At 40.1% G+C, this 22,329-nt stretch overlaps 1 protein-coding gene across 6 annotated transcripts in view; it reads right to left on the bottom strand.

Annotated features, from left to right (window-relative positions):
- The window catches only part of NAV2 (neuron navigator 2), a 405,891-nt gene that overhangs the window by 47,599 nt on the left and 335,963 nt on the right, over positions 1-22,329 (bottom strand). For 5 of the 6 annotated variants that reach the window (XM_068194174.1, XM_068194170.1, XM_068194171.1 and 2 more), the window contains one exon: positions 2,190-2,328. In XM_068194174.1, coding sequence (XP_068050275.1) covers positions 2,190-2,328 — 139 coding nt within the window. Of the gene's footprint in view, positions 1-2,189; positions 2,329-10,872; positions 11,358-22,329 lie in introns of those variants that run through there. The other variant, XM_068194175.1, reaches the window with a different exon arrangement.

Genomic DNA, 22,329 nt, shown 5'->3' with positions numbered 1-22,329 from the left:
AAGACGGAGTTAATATCATATTTAAGTCCTGCTTCTCAAAGATGGAGAAACTGCAGCATCTGGAGTATGGGGTACTAATCAGCCCTAAAAATCAGCTTCTCAACAGAGATTTTTTCCTACTGCAACTATGCCTTTCTTTGCAGAGATGATTCTGCCTGAGTTACTGATTTTATCAGCAGACACTGACATGTTCAGACTCTCTCCCTTTGATGTTGCTGCCATTATTTGCCTGGACTCCCAGCTGCACATGTATTAGCTTCAAGCTCCCTCCTCAACTATCTGAAATCCTACTTCTGTACCCTCTCAAAGAGATGTGACAGAATCACAGCAGCTCAAAAGTACCTACTGTTTGGGAGAACCAAAGCAAGGGACACCCTGAGAAGAAAAGTCCACATCCCTCTGCAAATGTGTGCTAGTTCTTTGTGGCTCACCACCTTGGGGAAGGCAAACCTGAGCACTGGCCACCACAGAGTCCTTCAGGAAAGACAGAAAAGGTGTCTCTGCAGCATTCACTGCATCATGAGCTCTGAGGTTTACTATTGGCAGCAAAAAATTAACCCTGCAAGCCATGCATTTCAGCACTCCATATTCTTTTCATTCCCTTAGCTGACAAGATTCAGGTAGATTGTTCCACTGAAAATGAACTATTTTATGGGCAATAATTTGCAGATAACAGAATACCTGGAATAAGGATTGTCATTCATGAAAACTGAGGAGAGAAGCAGGTCAGAGACACACATCACACCAAAAAACTGCGAACACCTCTTGTACATTCTTGGCTCCCAGCTTCCTCTGCCAATAACTACACTCTACTGCCTGAACAAGCACCAGCTGCTTTTCTTCTGATGTCTGTCTGCACCCTCTTGGAAACTGTAATAGTTGTGGAGGAGGAAGAGGAGTTTGTCAACACAGATTTTGATCTCTCAGAGGTGTTTCCAAGAATCTGATCCATCAGAAGATAGAAGTCACATGAGTTTCTATTTTTTTTCCTTAGGTTAATGTTTAGTCACATCTCCCTGAGTCTTCATTTTTTTCCCTCCCAACAGTGTAACAATGTTGAGACAGTAACAATTGTCAAAAAATACTTCTGGCTGACCATCTTACTCTCTGTCAGGTACTGAAAAACATTCTTGATAGATCTTAATTCCTCTCAGCTTGTATGGGACTTGTATTAGCAGTTCCAAGTGCCTGTGCAGGCGCTGATAGGCAAATAGAGGCTACCTGGAAACCCTTTGTGTAGGCTCAAATATGCACTGCATGGCAAGGGAACAAAGACTACTCTGTGCTTGCACCACAGCTCTGGAGACAGAGCAATACTTCACAGCAACCACACATCTAAATCAAAACTGTTGTCAAAAACAGATTTAGGACCCACTGATGAAAAGGACTGGAGAAGAGATTAAAAGGGGGAAGAAACAGAGGAGCAGGTCATACTGACATCCCTCTCCATTACCTGCGGCACTGCCAGGTCACCACATCTCAGTGGCTGCAGCACACAGCACCCAAGTCCCTTGAGTAGGACCAGAACAAAGCTGGATTTTGTAGTCCTGCACTTTCTCAAACAATGGAATTGGTAAAAAAAAGCAGTTTGTATTAGTGCAAATCTCTGTGTTACGCAGTTTGTTTGATCAGTGAAAAACTGTTATATGCCTTCACTTGTTCCACCCTTTTTGGATGTGTGGTGTCTGAGCACAAAATGTACATGTGTCCTGCTGATGGAGGCAAAGTTTATCCTCCTACGAAATGCTGGCAAACACAGAAAGCCTTCAATAACACACAGCTCTGGAAATTTAATAAAAACAATTTCATTTGCATAACATGCTTACGTTTCTGATAAAAGTGTAAACAACCTTTGAACTTTGATGTTTACTTTACTGTATTCTATTATTTAAGAGAAAAACATAATACCTTTTCAGACCTAAAAAAAATCTATATAAAATCACATTTACATCTGTTTTCTGTGCAGCAGTGCCTCTAGGAAGACAAGACCCGATTGTTGTGACATCATCATGGCAGAGATGCCCCGGGTTCCACCCAGTAAATGCCATGGATGACAAGGAGGTTATTATTGATAATGTCTATACTGAAGGCTGGCTGTGTGTTCAAGTTCAGCAACCTAAAACAATTACACCTCCTGCACAGAGAAAACAATAAATATCACAGTTAGTTGAATAAACTGAAGCTCTTACCTGTGCATCTAAGTTCTTGCGGGAGGAGGCAGGTGTGTTGGCATAGGAGCTGATAGAGGAGCTGGTGTTAATGTCATCAGTACTGAGATTATCTATAGTGTCACTGATCCCACTGCTGACAGAGCTGCTGTCATCCCAGCTGGAGAAAAAGCACAACAGAGGGAGAAAACAAAGGTCAAAAGACAAGACATCATTCAAAAGGAAGACTATTATTTCTACAACCCTTAGCCCACTTGTGGTTGCCAGAAAGGCCAGTGCATGCCATCACCAAGCCAAAGGCACCAGTGACACAGCTCTTCTTTACTCAGATGAAATGTGTGCCTGCAGCCCCAGAGCAGGGGAAAATAGTGGCATGAATGGGATATTAGCGGGGAATTTTTTTCCTGTGGGGGTGGTGAGGCCCTGGCACAGGCTGCCCAGAGAAGCTGTGGCTGCCACACCCCTGGAAAATGCCCAGGGCCAGGCTGGATAGGGCTCTGAGTGACCTGGGATCATGGAAGGTGTCCCTGCCCATGGCAAGGCGATGGAACAAGATGATCTTTAACGTCTCTTCCACCCCAAATCATTCTATGTGTGATCTCCAAGAAGGCACAGCACTGACTTGCTAAGCTGTAACACAGAGATGGAACTTAAATGCAAGGAAAAAAAAAATCACCCTGAAGCAACCTTTTGTACCTGGGTGTTCCAGAGACCTGGGCAACAACCTGGAGCTACTATCAGCAGGATCACCAGCCTCAAAGAACTTTAGCAACTAAAAGTTCAGTCCTTCAGACAGCAAATAACCCTCCTGAGCTGCATCACCCTTTTCAAGAAGAGCAACTACTCAGGACTACCTTCTTCCAGCACATGATAGCTTCAACATTTTCCAGTACATGAGAAATGTGTCACTGGAAGTTTAGGAGAAAAAAAGAACCAACAAAACAAAACCAAAACAAACAAACCAAAAACCAACCAACCAAACAAAAAAAGACCTTGTCTGAATCAATTTGAGTGTTAGAACAGAAAGAATGAAAATTATCTAAAAATGGAGCCAGATGCTCCAACTCGTAAAATGCCAGTAAAAGTAAGCTGCTCAAGGAAGAGATTTATAAATTGCCTTAAAAGTGCTCCCTTCTCCAAGAACAATGAAGCTGGGACTGAAATATTATCCTGGAAGGAGCTCTGTGAAGACATTTCAGTCCACTGGATAACTATTGCTGGAAATCTGGAAGTGTGTGTGTATGTGTGTGTGTATATATATATATATATATATATATATATATGTATGTATATATATATATATCACAGGTCATTTGCAAAAGGTTAAGAGCTCATTACCTGGCAGCTTTCTAGCTATTTATAACCTCAGCTTCAGATTTTGGGAGCTCCAGACTCTTCTCCCTGTTGCATTTCTGTTTGATTTACAAACTTGTAAACAAAGAGATTGCAGAGAGGTTCTGGCTGCACAGTGAAAGCTATATTCACAAAACAATATACTGAGCAATTAACATATGCATTTAAACCTGAACTGTCTTAACCTGTGCTAAAAGAATTGTGTAAAGAAAGGCAACCTATCTCTTTTTGCTTGAACTTCATTCATAACTTCAGCACTGATTTACTATAGCCTTTCTACATAAACTTTGTCAGCTTTGAAATTGACAGCATTTCATTTTTTTTCCCATTTAGCACTACAAAACACTTTCCTGCACAACTTTTAATGCTGCTTTAATAATATTAATTGCTTTTTCTTACTTGGGAGTACTATGTTCACCCACACCTGTACAAGGTCTTTTAGGGAACTGAGCACAGCTTGAAGAGCAGCACAATTTGCTGAACCACAAATGAAGTGTGGCCAGGGGGACATCTTCCTCTGCATGTCACAGGAAGGGTTATAGCTGGCAGCTGCTCCTTGCTCACTGCTCTGTTCCCAATGAAGGTCCTCATCAATGTGTCAGCACAGTCAGTTGTGCCCCTTCTCCCATATCCCGGTGGATAAGCCAGCTGGGAGGCTCAGATCAACAGCTCCAGCAAGCCAGGAAAGGAAATCTGGGGTGATCAGTCACACTGCTCTGCTGGTACAGGGATGGGGAGGGACACACTGCTGGCCCCTGCCACAGGCCCTCTTTGATGGAGCCTTGGGGTCACCCTTCATCTGGCTTTCTCCAGCTCATGAGAATTCACTCCAGTCAGCCCTGACTCACTCTCAGGAGTGTCCCAGTTACAGGATTTCCAAGAAGATTTTCCCAATGGTATTTGATAAACCTTCAGACACTCCAGATCTCAGATTGGAAAGTAATGCTGCAGTCTACAGTGTTGGTGATGCTACAATTCAAAGGAAAGAGATAATTTTTTCCCAGATTTGCCTTCACCTGGATAAAAGGTGCAATACAAAATAGAAATCCATGTTAAAATAAAATTCACAATGTGAGAACTCCTGAGTCTGAGAAAGCCAGGCAGACAGATATGACACACCAGTTTTATTTGTTGTTTTGAAAAATCTTTTACAGCATAACTGAATGAAAGATGTGCTGCCCATGCCAAGAAATGTTAAATGGGGAACTGAAAATCTGGAAAAGAATTTAAAGACTTCTTTGAAGCACTTTCTTCTTTAGAGTAGGCAAATAAATATCACAAGGCAAAATATTGAAAGCCATATTACTTCAAAATTTCAGTTCTGAAAACAGATCCTATAACTGATATTTATTTCTCTTGCCAAACCTACCACATAAAGCAATTACAATTTCTAGGTAAGTCTACAAATAAGGTACCAAAATAGTTAATAAAATCACTGAATAACAAATATGCTTCTTGTTTTCCAAAGTTTTGTGTAGCAACAAACTTTTCTATTTCTGAACCTATAATAAAATAACAATCATAACAGTAATAATATCATCAATGCCAATTCCTTTTGTGTTTAATAGTTTCATTTCCTTCTTATGGAGATGTGGCAGCGGGCAGAAAAAAAATATTAAATACAATGATTTTCCTCTGTGTAACTCACAGTCCCATCCTCAATGTATAGAAACGGAAACATTTTGTTTTTGAGCACTCACAATTCTTAAACTACCATAGTTAATCAGCATCTAAAGAATGTATTTCATGTTAATCATAAGTAGTTTTTCTGGCATCAGCCAGTCCTGTTGGCTGCAGTTGGGCAATCCAAGGCATTATGAAAATATTTGAGTGCCCTTCTGAACTGGGACATATGCCTGAGGACAAAGGTAGAGACATGCACCTGAATACATTGATGGTTGTGGCTTCCCCTCCTGTGTATCCTGGGCTTTAGGTCCTTTATGTTCTGGTGGAAACTATGAACTATTCCAACTATATTTTCAAGCTTACTAATCTGTTACTAAATTAAAAAATATTACCTATTCAGAGGTCTGAAGATAGATGTCTGGATAGATTTTGGGTGCCACAAGCTAAGCAGCACAACTCTCGTGGGCATGCTGGTGACACTGGTGTCCAAGCTGTTCTGACAAGGTAGGATGTGTAAACCCACCGTCTAAACCCAGATAGTTTTAGCTTTATTTAATAAATATCACTTGAGCTCAGTCTCTAGCTATAAAAAACAACAGCATGTAAGAAAATATGAAAACACCTTAAGAAACTGAAAATAATTTTGTAAACCTACATAAACCATTACTGATGCTGCCCTTTGAAAAAGCACTAGAGAAGGCTGGTAGAATTCACTGAACTCTGTAAACTAAATGCCAATGCAAGCTACTTTATGTGCACCCAACATATACAGCTGCAAAGTAATGCAGTGAACCCACACATTCTGGTTAAGGCTGTGGCTCTTCCAGGGGACAGGACCAGTCACCAAACTGAGGCATTTGTTTCACACTGCTCTTGAAACCACCCCAAGCCCTCCATGTAAATTAGTTCATTTTTACCTGGATCCAGTGCCTTGAAGGTTAAAGTCGAAAGTGAGGAAGCAGAATGGGGTATCTAACAGCCCTAATTATGGTGTCCTTGGCTCCCAGAGCCCAGATAGCATCTTTGTAATTTAGCTGCTGCAATTAATAATTTCTGATGTCAGCAAAAGTCTACTGAACCCTAACCTGAAGTTGAAATGTTTGGGTTTTCCTTTCTTTATTTGATCAATCACCTGAAACTTTAATTACTGAAAATTGCAAATTAAAAAAAAATTGAAAAAGTGTATTATATATGAAAATTAAATATCCACCCACTTGAAACCCACCCCTGCCACCACTTAAAAACTCCCATGATGCCGCCTCCTGCTCTCCATGAAACCAAGCTTCCCAAGCACCTTCCTCTGCCTCCCTACCTCACTCTGCTCCCCCTAATGCAGCACTGCTACTACACATCGCCCACGTGCAGCACCAGATCAACTGCTCAAAGCTGCTTTTTCAAACAGGTTTGCTAAGTTGTTAGGCTCAGACTTGTATTTTTCCACAGTCTATCAGCACTTTTCCATCTTGCATAATCATCATCCACAGAATTGGCTCTCCTCTGTCAACTTGGACAGCACAAAAAGTCATTCTGTGATCCTCGGGACAGCCCCTCTCACTGCAGAAATCTTCCCCCCTTTGCAAAGGAGTCATTAAAATCCTTCTAAATGAAGCTATTGTTGAAGGCTGAAAATGCACCTTTCTCTACAGATGGGTGTGGATTTTAATTTTGTTGGATCTTCACTCAAAACCAAAATTACAATGAGCCGTTGAAAAATACATTTGTCCGAGAAAGGGCCTTGGGGCTCTACAATATTTCAAGTGGAAACATGGCAATTATCCTCTTCTATTTAATAATATAACTATTTATGAGTTGATAGGTGAACAACAACAACAAAAAAGATCAAGGTACAAAATGATTGAAACTTCACAGTATCGTCAAAGATTTAAAAGGAAAAATTAAATGTGGTATAAGATGAGACAGTAAATACCACAGCTTCCACTGTTTTCTCCTGGGATTTCCTACAGTAGTGACAAATGGGCCAGAAACCCAGAAAGCACACACAGACCCTCGCACAGTTTTCCTTTCAAACTGTTCTGAAACTGAAACCATTTGCAAAAGAATGGATGGAAATCTACCTCAAGAGAAGTTAATTTAATTAATGTGTTTTACACTGCTATTAATCACCCACCTCCCCCACGTCTCCAGTTACTCTCTTCTTACATCTCACTATAGGTATTTTAACATAAACCACTTTGTTTCTTACCAAAAGAGGAGCCCAGGGACAGGACTGTTACCTTGAAACACTTAGTAAAGTCAGACCAAGAAAAGTAAACAAGGAAAAATGAATAGAGAGCCATTCCAGTTGTTCGTTCTGGAGCAGAATTTAATATTTTAAAAGACATTTTTTTGGTGCAGAGTTGAAGTGCTGGAAGCGTGCTGTGAGCTACTCAGACATTTTCATGTTTAGTGGCTATTGGGGTTACTGCCAGCAAGCTGAACTGCAGCTCTCTGTCAAGCTCTATTTAGAATTCATCCAAGATAAGGTTTCAGGATTTACATTTAAAATACCTATTTGTAAAGGGAATAACTCATAGAACAAAATGATTCAGTGTTGGAAAATTTGGGTAAGAAAAGATTTGGAGAAGCTAAAAACCTGCAAATGCTCTTTTCATTTAATCCTCTTAAATTGGTGCTAATAACCTTATAAAAATAACACTGGATTTTATTTTGTCCCTTAAAATGTAACCAGGAGTTTGACCAAGCGATTGACAAACTTGAACACAGCTGAGCACACACACACACAAAGGACCTCCTAAAAATCCACCTCATCTCAAGGAATTAGAACACCCTAAATTTTCATGAACTGATTTGACTTTCCACCAAAACTCATCACATCCTGCTCAGAAGGTGAAATTCCAAAGGTCCCTTCTTCACCTACACCTTTGCACCGTGCCCCTTCAGCCCACGGCTGTCTGGGGTCACCAGCCAGCACAATTGTATTCAGTTGCAAAATGCCTGACTGGTGGAACTTGTTTTTTTGGCCATTGTTCACAACCAGGGTTCCTCTGGTACCTCCACAGCCTTGGGGAAGAGGAGAAAAGCAAGGCACTGCATGTGACCCAGGTGCTGGAGGAACTCCCAGCTAAGTCTGCAAAATTTAGTGTACAATACTACAACGAGCAGCCAGCCCCTTTTTCTTGCACTCACAACCCAGAAACCATATTTTTTTCAGCTACTATTCTGTCTGAAGACTTACTGTGTTTATAAAGCTTTTTACAGACCAGCTCTACACTGGGTGTACAGAGCACCCCTTGGCCAGCTGCACTCTCACCTCCCTGCTTTGAAGCCATGGGAGTGATGCTCACCCCGGTCATGTCTGTGTCACAAGGATGACTCCAGAAAAAACTGGAAACAAAATCAGAATCTTCATATCACAATAAGGTCAGTGTTAAATCTCAGTCATCACATTAAAAAAATGTGTTTTGTTTATTCTGCCTCTGTTTCCATGCCAGTAAGAAGTGCTGAGAAAAGTCTTCTAATCAAAGTCAGAAATCCTTGTTTACATACAAAGCCTTGGGTGCCTTCCAGAAAATAAATCCCTGTAAAGTGTCCATGTGACAGCAATGGTCTGAACAAATCCAGAAGTCAAGCCCAGATGACTGTGGATTCAGGGATGGACTGCCTCAGCTCCCTGCAGTCCCCCTGGGATGAGGGGATGAGGGAATGGGGAGGAGGCCCCTGGCAAAGATCTGGGTGTAGGTCACCACTGCAATATGCCTCCAATTCCCTCTCAGCAAGGTCCCAGCCCAAACACCTCCTCACTCCAGGTAGGCAGAGAAGCTGGCTTGCCCAGGGGATAGAGAACTGTGAAAACCAAAGACTTGATTGTGCAGGTTTCTTACCCTGACTTACTTACCAGCACTTCTTTCTTACTACTTACTTACTTCTCCCCCAAAAGCAGATACTCTGGATCACATCACCTCCTCGTACAAAGACACAGTTTAAGACTCAAAGAAGGGGGAAGCATCCACTGAACACAGTGACAGTTTCTGACACCCACCTCAAGCTCCTCCAGCACTGGGCTGAGCTGGTGAAAGCTCAGCAGCAAACCAGCAGTTACTGGTACCTGGCAGAGGCTCCAAAACAAAATAAAAACAGAGTTAAACACCGAGAAGAAAAATAATAGATTAGCTAAATTCTTACAGGAATGATGTAACAAAAACATGGAAGGAAAGGAATGAAGGGCAGTATGGAAACAAAGCTATGCAAGACGCATTTAAATTCCTTGCTGCTGAGTGTGCTTTTGAAAGACTCAACGGTCTGGGCCCGCATGCCCCGTGGCCATCTGCCTCTTGATCAGGGTCACTCAGCCACCCACAGCCCCAGAACAAGTCACCAGGTGGGACCACTGGACATCCTCAGCCAGGAAGAGGTGGATACTGAATATGCCAAAGCTGCAGCTGACAGGTAGAATATAGCTCCTTTGCTTCCCATCTTCTTCTAATCCATCCTAACACTGTATCTCCACCACTGACACCAAATCTTTCAGGTCTGCAGACTGTAACTCCAAGCAAGAAACACACAGCCACAAACTGAAGACAAGACATATATGCACAAAGACTCAAAGCAATTCTGCTTTTCCCTGCTCAGAAGACACTGCAAAGCTTCTACACAAACTGACCAAGGCCAAAATCTGCACACAAAATGACTGATTTCACATATGAGAACTGCTCCTATCTCACAGCAGCATCAGCTGTGGCTGAGCACATGGAGACAAAGAATGCACACGGTTCTCCCATCAGAAAAAAAGGAGAAAAACAACAGAAATTGTCCTTCTGAATGCATGACAGCCTGCTGAAATATGCCTAAAAAAAAAGCTGAACTTGACAATAAAAATGTGTTAATTTGATCACAGGGCAGAGCACTATCACTCAGGAAGCCAAACCACTGTAAAACAACACTTGTTATCTTACCAGTGATTTACAGAATAAACAGACACATAATCAAGTAAGATGTTTTATTCCTTGCTGCCGGGAAGATGTCAGCTACTACCAACCCTGAAAGCAGGTTTTTGTCCTAGCAGAACTGCAACATTCTAGATAGTATCAGTAAGTCCTGGTTCTTGTGAGCCTTTAAAATTAGGCTTATTTGGAAGGAACTACAAAAAGGAAAAGGATCTTACAACCTTACTCAGACAAATCAGGAATCCACCAGAAATTTGCACAGGAATGAGAATAAGAACTGGCTATTATGTACTAAAAAGCAAGTGCACTCTGGGCTGGGATCTGGCCTGAAACAGACTCACACACACCTTTGTTTCGTTGCAGGGTGAGCTCATTCCCACAGAGGTTCCTCCTTTGCACAGAAACCAGACTTACAGCGCTAAGATATAACAAATCCCCATAGTTTTCCGAGGCTAAAAGCCTGCAACACTAGTGGAAAGATAGCCACCTAGATTGCAACCTTTGAGTATCAATAAACCTCACAGAATCACCAAATTAAGCCAGAAAAAGCAAACACAGCAATAGCTGTCAGTCCTCACATAGGAAACTTTCTACCATGTTATTCAAATATTTGCAATCTATTAAAAATGTATTGATGTCATACAGCATACAGAGATTGAAAAGAAAGCGTGCAGGGAGAAAGCTGCTCAGATTTATCCATCATCTAATGTGTTTCCACTGCCACCAGTATTTGCAAAGCTAAACCTCCTTACTCAAAGAGGTTACTCAAAGGTGCAACACAACACACTCCCATGTTTTCAAAAGCGCAGAAAATCTCTTACCTTGCAATATTCCCCAGCCAAAGCACTTCTCCACCTTGTTGTCCATGAAGAATTCCAGGAAAGGGGCTCAGATGTATTTTGCAGGTTGATACCTTCATTAGGCTACCATCCAATGCCCCCCCTTAAATAAACCAGCCTGTAACTTGACTATCTAGGAAGAGATTTGGAAAGAAAAGTTGCAGCAAGGTTGTTTTCCAATACAGTCCTCCACAGAGAGTCAGCAGCTCTGAGAGACACTGGAAAGTAAAACCCAGCTAGAAGGTGATCATCAGAAACTTCCCCTGGAAAGAAATCTGATCCCTCAACAAAATTAACCTCTGAAGTGCTGAAAAAGCGAGAGGTCAAGACTTTGTGCTGGGACTAGGTCATCTGTGAAAGCTGTAAGCTGATGGCAGTAACCAGGCAGACTGGTGCCTCCAGATCAGGTACGGTATCCCACCAAGTAAAAGCTCATGTCAGCAACCCTGGACTTGAAGGTACTAAATGGCACTGTTTGATCTCAGCTGAAAGACTACAACCTCTAAAAGCATTTTTTCCACTCTGCTTCTGTAGAGGGGTTCAAAATGTGACTGCTAAAGTAAGTATTGTTTTAGGTGAATGTAGCAGGAGACATACCAAAAAAATGTTTTAATACAAAATATTTTGAATACTGGGTTTTTTTTTTTTTTTTTTTTTTTTTTTTTTTTTTTTTTTTTTTTTTTTTTGCAGGGGCGAGTGGTGCTATAGAAAAACATTTTCAGTAGGAATAGTGAAGAAATTAGCAATTTATCTACTGGTAACTCCAGCTAAGAACTTAAGAAACTGAGACAAGATATGTAATATTAATCTGATTCTTCTTTATTTAGCATTGTAGAGCAAGGGGGGGCTTATTACTTCCTCTTATTTCAAATAGAATAGAGATGACTATTTACAAATATAAGGTTGATAAAAAATTGGTTAACATTCAAAATTCTTATTTTATTCTAATATAAATGTTTTCTGACAGGATTCTTCCAAGATCTCTGCATTCTGATGTACATGTGGGTTGTTTTTTTTTTTTCCCCTAATATGGGCAATCACACCAGCTGAGGAGTGTCAGGATAAATTTCTGTTGCCAGTGAAATCACCAGCGAGGGATTCTATTCTGGAAAGGAGATGGGAAGCCTTTAGGATGGAGAAAACAGACAGGACATGATGCTGTTGCCTTAGCCTCACCTCAAGAAAAACATGGATAATTCAGCCAAAACCAAAAAGAAGAGCAGGAAAGACTAGTGACAAGTTAACCACACCATTATATATTTATTAACTCAGCTTGAGTACCCTTGTCTTAAATAAAACCTACCTTTTAGCACTACATTGCAATGTTGGTTAAAAAGAGTTAAAATGCAAGAATTCAAAGGTTATAAAACAAAGACTTTGTGGAGATATTCTGCTGCCAAAACCTTCAAATAAATGAGTCGCAGTCTGAGCTTGCCTTTTTACACAGGAGCCTGTATTTTAGTGGCTACTGTGCAACTATGGCAACACAGAGGACGGGTAATTTGGAGGCTGGTGGATGGGACAACTTGCAATTTTGAAGAATGCTAATAATAAAAGTGGCTTGGGAAAAGCATCATTTAACACAAATGTTTGTGGTTCAATATTAAAAAGGCCTGTTCACTTAATTTTAAAAAATTTTAGATTTTTTTTTCAACTGGATGATTACCTATATTATGTCAGTTTGATGATTAAAAAAAGGTAGAAACATGACTCTTGTGCCTTTTGGTTCATCTGCACCTTAGAATGCAGCCAACCCTTTGCAATGTGCACATGTACAAATGCAAAGCTGCTGATGTCACTATCTTTGCTGAATATTAGACAAGAATCACATGGCTTTTTAAAAAGAAAGCTACATATTATCCATAAAGCTATTGCTGAAGGCTATAAAGAAAGAGGGAAAATATCCTCGTGGACTGTTATGATGCCTTTTTTGCCTCTGGTAGCATTTTAACTGGTACCCTTTATCAAAGAATCCTGCAAACTGCTTCTCATTCTTTATTTTAATCGCTGAATAGGGAGCAGATGTAACTCTCAGATATGACAGGTACTTAAAAGAATCACAACTGCTAAAAGTAAAGCTTTCTTTTCATCCCTAACACCCTTCCTGTCCTCCTCTCACAAATGATGTTTCTCAATTATCTGTCCATGCAGTTGTATAGGAAATTAGTGACTGACCCACTGCTAATGGCAAGTAAGAACAGCCTGAAACACTCAAATAAAAGAAAAAAAACAAATCTGAAATTGTAACCTAGGGGAAAAAATAATCAGGACACTGCATCAGTTGAATTACCAGCTCCAAATAAAGCCAAATTCACAATATTAAGGTACAGCACTATACTAACATTCATCTACAGCCCCATTGTCCTTCCCCTCCCTGGCAGACCTTCCACTGCAAAGGAGGGATTTTGCAATGTAATAGCTGTAACGCTAAATACAGAGGGATATTTCCAGATGAATTTTACATGTAGCAATAATCACAGTTTTATGGGTCAGGAAGTTCAGAAGATTAGTGTGTTATGGCTGCAGTGTACAAAAGTGTTTGTGTTAGAAGTTTCACATAGCAATGGGATGAGATAAGCTGTGAACAGTTTTACATTAAGTTCTTTTATGGTAGTTAAAGTTCAGGAGAAGTAAAGAGACCCCATGTATTAATTTACCTAAAGAACAGCTGCTTAGAAAAGGCTGCAAAGTGTCCTAAATACTCAGTGTCATAAAAACCACTGCACCTCCAATCCCTTGTTCCTTCCCCCCACACCCATGTGCTATTCCCATTAACCTCAGGCACAACTGTGATCCTGGTCAGAACTGAACTAAATCTGCTTGCAGCAAAACAAAAACTTATCAAAGAAATGCCTAGTTCCATTTTATTTGCAAAGGCCTAAACCCACAATTATAGGTTTGCATTCTATGTTAAGGCAGCTCAAATCTTGCTGCATTTCAAATACTCCCTTGGAGAACACCAAAATGCCTGAAAATTGTGGGTTTATTGCAATATATCAAATCCTTTTAATTTTTATTCCTCAGTAGCTGAGATCTTTCAGTTAGGACCTTATAAAATGTCTGCATTTGATAACTGGAACAATTATAAAAGTAACACAAGCAGCATAGGCTGTAAAGACATCTCAATTCACAGTCCTGGGAACTTGCTAGATAATGAGCGGCATGAGGCATCTGCCACATCTTGCCTGGAAGAGACTCCACTACCACTGGGTAAACCAATGTCTTAAAATAATCTCAACAGCAATTTTTTAAGATTTCTTTTTTATTTCTTTCCTCCTAAAGGACATTAAAATTATTTAAATTAAAAAAAAAAATTTGTAATACCAAAACATATTCTGAACAGACTCAACACACGCTTTTGAACACAATTCTGTCCTTTGAATTAGAGCACATGGAACAAAAATAAACCTTTTTAGAGTACTTTCATTGATTGAGTATCTGCATGAGAAAATAAAAGCAGGACTACAGCAGCACTGCTACACCATTACAACTCTTACACATGATACTACAGGGCTAAAACTCTATGTAACTACCTAAACAAATGACCTTTGCATTAAAGTAAATGAAAAAAAAAATCAAACAAAAACCACAAAGAAGCCCCAACTTAGTGAACTCATTGTAATTGTTAATCCTAGGAAGGTATTTCTACCTGAAATCAGAGGAACACTGGCAGCAACATAAACTCTCAGGAGGAGGTATAGTAGAAAATAAACCCTAGCTGCTAAAACCATGTGGGTTTTAAGTGAGGTTCCAAAGGGAGCCTGGAAGACAGAAAAAGTAGGACTGGAAAATGAAGCTACATTTTTAATTCCTCTTATTCTTCAGAGGCACTGAGTTTGCAGACTGACCCGGGATATGTGCTCTGAAACACTCCTCACATCCTTAAATCTCAATGGGAAGAACCCTCTGTTGCCTCAGGCTTTTCTGAGAGCAGATAATTGTTTTATGGTGGTGCTGTGTGGATTTATTTATTTTTATAAGTGAACACAGAAAGTGTAGAATACTTTGGGGTTTTGTTTAAATCACTCAGATGGTATCACACAGAAGAAGGTAAAAAGGAACCATCAGTGTGTGCTACTGCATGGGCATGTATTGTAATGCACAGGAACTGGGGAAAGGGGACTCTGACCCCCAGGAGACTGAATTTGACCAGAAAACTCAAATACAGGGTAATGTTAATAATTATTGCACAATATGATATAGACTTAGCATCCCCCTCCAAGGAGCTGCTTTTCACTGAGCAATTATTAAGGAATGCCCCAGCTTCCTCCAACAAGGTGAGATGCATGCCTGGTGGAGAAGAAAAGACTATTTGTGTGTGTGTGATCTATGACTAAAAATGGCTTTATAACATTTTAACATGTACTTCAAAGATTGTTTAAAAAATGTGAATAGCCTCCACGGAGCACTTGTGTTGACACAGTTGTGAGGCTTAATTTTCAGTATGCCCACTACAAATTAATAAGCACATCAGAGTGAAAAACACAAATGGCCACTTTCTAAAAAGAAAAAAAGGCAGGGAATGGGAGAAAATCCAATAAAAAATGGGGGATGCTTAACAGCAATTTAGCTTGCATATTCTTATCTGAGAGGAATTCCAAATGAATGCTGAATCCAGGGCTTATACTTGGACGATCCAAAATGTTTCTATATTTAAACACATTACCAAGTCTCAAACTCCTTGAGTGAGAAATATTTTCAACATATTAACTATATACACATGCATTTGCATCTACGATTTCTATGCTAATACTTCCAGATATATCAAATAAACCCAACTAAAATTATATAAGACAAATAGCCCATTAGTAAGAACAGTCTATCGATGTTCTGTCACACAGAACAGTTTGTCCATAAAATGGACAAAAATCTGAAGTGCAGTTAATGTGGTGAAACACAAGAATGATGTATCATTCTCATTGTGTTAAATGCAGTTTTCTTTATCTCCTTCTCCAAACTATAAAAATCACTGCTCTTTACAAAGAACATAACACTGCCAAGCATGATTTTAACACACATACCACTCACAAAGGAAAAAAATGTAATTCTTCCAATCTAGGCTGCTGAATAGGGTAACAGGAACTGCTACAACGTTTTAAGACTTAACTGTCTCCTGCAGCCATTAAGATTTTAAGTTTGATCCCTACCAAATTGAATCATAAACATAGTGCAGCTGGCATGAATTCTTTTTCTCAGGACTCTGAAAAAAATGCTTTGGGGTGAATCTCTGACAGATGTCCATATTTCATTTACAGTTTGTTTTCTGAGCTTTCTAACATCATGTCTCTGTCAACAAGCAATAGAGTAGAGAACAGAAACAGATAGGAAAGAAGCTATACAAATCATCACCTAGGAGCAGTGAGGTAAGAGAACAGCTCAGAAAGAAAGAAATTTTGAATTACAGGTTCTGTTTTGGCCAGCAGGTACAGGGCTCTGTGTCAGAGGATGCATTCAGGCCCAAAAAGGATATGCCAAGTGTGATAGCTACAGAATTAGATATTTCTGGCTGAAAAAGCAGCTCTCCAAGTGTTTGTAGTATGGTTTTGAGAAGCCCTATAAAACTTGATTTAACCTTCCTACCCACACTCCCCCAATAAAATATTAAAATCATTATTGTTAAATCAATAGCAGTCATTAACCATGTCAGGGCACCCACTCTGAAACCACTGCTGTCATCTGTATGTATCTTGTTCAGTTATGATCAATAGAGTTTACCCATCTTAATTGCTTCAGCCTTCCCATAATTAGAGCTCTCTCTGAATTTACAGTTGTTAATTGTTGCTGTGGATATTTTTAAGCTTGCACATCCCACTAGAAAAGTAAACTCATGTATTCTAATGAAAATACCACTACTACATCAAGGTAGCATCATTGTAGTGTTTGCAAATCCTCTGTCTCACTGAGCCTATAAACATTCAAACCATATAAACACTTCAACTGCACAATCTGCAAAGAAAAAAGACACAAACTCTCAACTTCAACAAAAAAATTATTTTCCTTCAGTTTTGAGAGTCCATTTGTGTTTTTTCTTATAAAACAAAAGGATCTACTCCACCCATCCAAAACTAGGATGTTCCAAAGACTGTATCTGAGCCAAAAGACATCACTCCTTCTCAGGTTACCTTGCAAAGTATTTCCACTCCTTTGGATGTGCTTTTTCATGTGAATTTTTTTTTCTTATTTTTATTGTTTCTGTCCATCAAATAGACTAACTTGCCATTTCCAAATTCACAGTAGACTCTTGATGAAATATAGAATTTTGGACATTCTCCCTACCTGTCACTGTTATTTCTGTCTGGTTATGTAAACTAAAGTTTTTTTTTAGAGTTATAATATTCCTAACACAAAATTAATTTACTCAAACCACTTACCTACAAGACAGCAGCTCTAACCAGTGCATTTTTTTAAAGAAAAGTTTCTCCTAGCTCTTGGGTATTGTTTAAAATGCTGACAACCCTTATGGACTCATTGCTCTAGAAACAAAATAGAAATTCTTAATTAAGCAGCAAAAAAGCCCAAGCCTAAATGATAAGACACTAAATTTAAATGAATATTTAAAAATTGCAGCTGATTAGAGGTGTGTCCTCCAAGAAACTCTTTATCTCATAAATGTCAGTTGTAATAACAACTTCCCCAGGTGAACTTCTGACCTCAGCTAAGCCCTAATAAAATCATAGCTGAAAATCACCTGAGAAGGGTTCTTCAGATCAGCTGCGTTTCAGAGAGCTACCCAGCTTCACTCCTGACTGGAGAAAATTTCAGCTGGCAGACTTGCTTTTAATAAAAGGTCAACTTCTTAACTACTCCACCACTTCCACTGCTCAAAGATGACTTCCATATAGAGAAAACACTCCTCTTTAAACATAAACATAACAGTGAAACCTCTTGCTCTTACTGACCAGAAGATACACACGTTTAGATTGCAGCAGGCCAAGGGAAAGCTGACGGCAATAACAACTGAATATTGACATGCCAGCTACCGCATGTAACAGAAAACAGCTGCTTTCTTTTGAAACTGAACTAATTCAAAATGCCTGGGCCTTGTAGGGCCCAGATTATCTGATGCCTGAAAAATTAACAAATTAACCTGGTAATGAAATTTTATATTATATTGTTACAGTTTCCAAACAGGTAAATATTTCTTTCATATACCTTATGAACTATGTTAAATATTTAGTCTGGAATGCCATAAAACTCGATAAGCATTTTTTTCAGGGAGTAACTCTGCCCACATTATCCCACCTCTCCAAAGAGCCAGGTCGAACCTATTTGTTGTCCCCTGCCCCCAACTCAGAATAAAACTACTAAATTCTGTGCTCTAGTAAAAGGTGCAGCAATGTTCACAAGCATGCCCCTAGTAATTAACCAACAAGGGGTTAATTATTATCATGCCTCATGGCATTATCAGGCAACCTGTTGTTTCATTTTATTTTCTTTACAATCAAGGACAAATGTTGTCAGAGCCAGAAGTGACACTAATCCTGGGCTTCTTCCACAATTGCCCCAGGTATTCCTGCTTATCTCAGGCCTGTCTGGCTCCTTATTCTATCAGCTATTTATTTGCACGTGAAAACTTTGCAATATTCATTTCCATGCTGCATCAGTTTACACATGAAAACGCCGAAGACGGGACCTAAGATGTGTATTACTGGCTGTGTGCACAGCGTAATTAACATGCATATGATCTGTATGCAAATCGTGCCATTGGAAATAGTGACTATTAGCATAACAAGCGCTTATTATTTATTGAGATGCAACTCGATCAGGCATCCTGCTGGGGTCTGACATCCTCCGTCGCAACGGCACCATCTTTTCTTTCTCCGTTTACACATTCTTCTCTCCTCCTGCTGATTACCAGCACGGAAAACAGGGAGCCTCCCTCCTGTGCCTTTCTTTAGGGGTGGAAATCCTGGGAACTGAATTGCCCTCGAGCATCTGATGCGGTTCAAAGACCTGCAGAGCCTCTCCCCGGAGCCGCGCTCCCCTCCCGCCCCAGCAGCCTGCCCAAACCACCCCTTCATCCACATTATCAAATTCCCAACTGATAACAAGTTTAAAGCAGCACCTAGGCTTCTTTCTCTAGCCTTTTTTTTTTTTTTTTTAAATAAAGGAATAAAATGTGAGAAAAGCTCAACTGTGCAAAGTCATAAATCTTTCCCAATATCATGCCTACTCCTCCTATCCCACTTCAGAAGAATTTAACCTTTTAATTGTCCCAGCCATAACAGGAAAACACAATTTTACTATTTTTCAGCAGGTGAACAAGGCTTGCTTGCTAGATCATTTCATCAGCCGTTCCTGCTGAGAGCTCTAGGTCACTGCTGCCGGCACTGCTCCCCTGCTCCACTCCCTACCCCACTGAAGTCCCAGGGTCTCTGCAGGACTCCTTAACCTTTCCTAGCATTTCTGTGAGAGCAAAAACTTGCAAAACTGTTCCTGGCCCAGTAATCCCTTCCCCAGCCCTGCTGGGCTTCACGGCATATGTTTGCTCTCTCAGAGGCTACACCCACTGCTTCAGAGAGGGCTGTGTTACAGAAATGAACTAATTAGCAGGGGGAATGAGTTCAATTATTTATTACTTTGACAAAACTGAGATGTTTGGCCTGAAATTTTCCAAGCTGCATGCCAACCTAAGGATTGACTTTGGTATTGGTTAAAAACAGAACGATTCCCGAGAATCATCAGAAAATAAGACACAATTTTCCTACTGAGCTGTATTGATCTTCCCTGAGAAACCTTGTCCCGCAATGCAAAATACTTATTTGGTTCTGGAAGGCCCTAGAGAACAGAGAGGGTAAGACATGAAGGGAAGCCAAGAATGTGAAAACTGGAAAAAAAGAAAAGTGAAAACCAACTTAGATAGAAAGTCTGGAGCTGAATGTTGGGCCTGCTGGACGTGGTGGATCACTGCTCTACAGTGATAAATGGCTGTGACTCAGGGAACCAGCACGGAATCATACAACACCTTGGGTTCAAAGGGACCTTAAAGATCGTCTGGTTCCAACCTCACTGCCATGGGCAGGGCCACCTTCCAGTAGACCAGATTGCTTAGGGCCTCATCCAGCCTGACCTTGAACATTTCCAGGGGATGAAGCATTCACAGCCTGTGCCAGGACCTTACCACCCTCCCAGTAAAGAATTTCTACCAAATATCCCTTCCAAACCCACCATGTCATTGTAAAGCCATATCCCCTTGTCCTGACACTCCAGGCCCTTGTTCAAAGTCCCTCTCCTGTAGCCACTTTGGGCACTGAAGGGACTCTGAGCTCTCCCTGGAGCCTTCTTTTCTCCAGGCTGAACAGCCACAACTCTCTCAATTTGTCTTGATCAGAGACACCTTTACACCACAGTGGTGGCACAAACGCAGCTGAGAAGTGTCCAGAAATGTCCAGAAGTGACTGTAATCCTGTCAGAAATTTATTTTGTTAAGAAGAGGCTTTAAGGCACTGTCACACTACCTCTAGTCTGGCAAGCTTCTAGCTAAACCTCTCCAACTGCCAGCTCTGCTTCTGCTGCAGCAAACATCTCTGCTTTAGAGAAATTTGGAATTTTTTTTTTAATTAAATATCCTGTTGGTTTATGAAAAAATGTGACTTTACAACACTAAGACAACTCCCTTGGATGCCCTGTTAATTTTCATAGTTAAATTAGCTGGGGGAGATGTGTGAGTTCAAGGACTTCAACCTGAATTCTTTCCATCCCACTTCCTGTTCTGATCGCTCCACAATAGTCAAGAGTCCAATCAGCACCTTTCAGTATCTTATGTTGATATTATTTCCAGCAAACAATTTGGCAGGAGATACAGGGAGAAATATTCTTACAGAAACAGTCCTAACACAAGAAACCAAAACGGACATCCTTGCTCCAGTCAGGCACAGCAGAGACCTCAACTAAACTTTGTACATTATGACCTTAATCATTGCATCACTACTCTGTAAGGAAAAAAAACAAGACCAAAACCCAAGCCCTTACTTTCTGTTTTATCCATGTGCAATAATGAAATAATTCTAAACCAGCCTCTCATTTCTCTGTCCTATTGTAACATTGGCAGAGTGTGGCCATCTGGTTAGGGCTGAGCTGTGGCTCACTTACCTATCAGAGATTTAAACTAGGACTGATAAACACAGCTCTGTTTCAGTGAATTCCTCTAGAATTAAGGAGTGGTCATTGGATATATTTGTTTAGAGACTTCAATGAACTGAACCGCACAAGGGAAGACAGAATGAAAGGACAAAAGTCAGTTAGGTGTATCCTGCCCTCCCTCCCAGTTAAAAAAACAGATTACTAGTTAGATTAATGCACACACTCATATTTCACATTTTAACAGGCACACCTAACAAACTGAAGAAACTCCTTCCCTTCAAGATTAATAAAGAAATAAATAAACATTCATCTGGAAAACCCGTTCTTGGTTATTCCCTCCACCTTCCCTCTAATGAGTGATTGTGCTTTGGTTCAAATAGATTTTTAAAGAAACAAAGAACAGAGTTCTCAGAGATTAGTTTATAAGATAGTAAGTCCACAGAGGCTTTTCTTCTAATCACCCTGTTCTTGTCTGCCTTGAATCCATTCTACTAAAGTTATAGCTACAGTTCACTACTATTCCTGAAAATGTCCAAAAAATTTCATTCACCTCCCATGATCTCACCCAGTCTTGCTTAGCCAAGTCATAAGTTACCTTTGGCTCTCATTTTTTTAATTTCTAAAATAATCCCTTGTTCCTAAATGATTTGATAACATGCACATTGCCATAATAAATTCAACCACATCACCATATATTGCAAACCCCTCATTTTAAGGGCGTTAAAATCTGGAGGTGAAATCAAAGCCCAATGTCAATAAATAAGAGAAGAACATACCCAAAGTCAGGAGCAATTTTAAGATTCAAACACATTTCATGGGCAAAGCTGGGCTACAGTAATTTGCTGAGGATACAGGTAGATGTGATGAAAGCCCACCCGACAGCACAACACAGTGTTTGGAAAGAGACAGATGGCTGCAAGGGAAAGCCAACTGGTGGCATAGAGGGGATTATGCAGGAAAGGTAAAATAACTCACAGAAAAGAATGACCAGAATTGTGGTGATGGAGAGAGGGAAACATATGGTATGACTCACAGAAAAGGGATTATTTTATCAGTCATATGTTTAGCTCACTACAGCTGATGTAAAGTCAGCCCATACAAACAAGGTGTGAGAAATGAGAATGTCACTAAAATCAAGAATTTGTCAGAAGTAACAGCAGAAAGGGACCAAAACTCTTAAGTCACAGCGTAGAAGACACCTCTGATTTTGCCCTCTGAGTGTTGGTGGGCATCACCAGCACACTTAGACCTAAAGGAATTACAAGCAACTTCTTGTTGCCATATGACATTTTGGCTTTTAACCTCTGTTAATAAAGAAACAACTCAGTGATTATAGTCAGAAGCCAATAGAGAATT

Source organism: Anomalospiza imberbis, chromosome 6, assembly GCF_031753505.1.
Source record: "Anomalospiza imberbis isolate Cuckoo-Finch-1a 21T00152 chromosome 6, ASM3175350v1, whole genome shotgun sequence".
Lineage (NCBI taxonomy): Eukaryota > Metazoa > Chordata > Aves > Passeriformes > Viduidae > Anomalospiza > Anomalospiza imberbis.
Note: the sequence above shows the minus strand (reverse complement) of the source record. Positions and strands in the feature narration are given on the sequence as shown.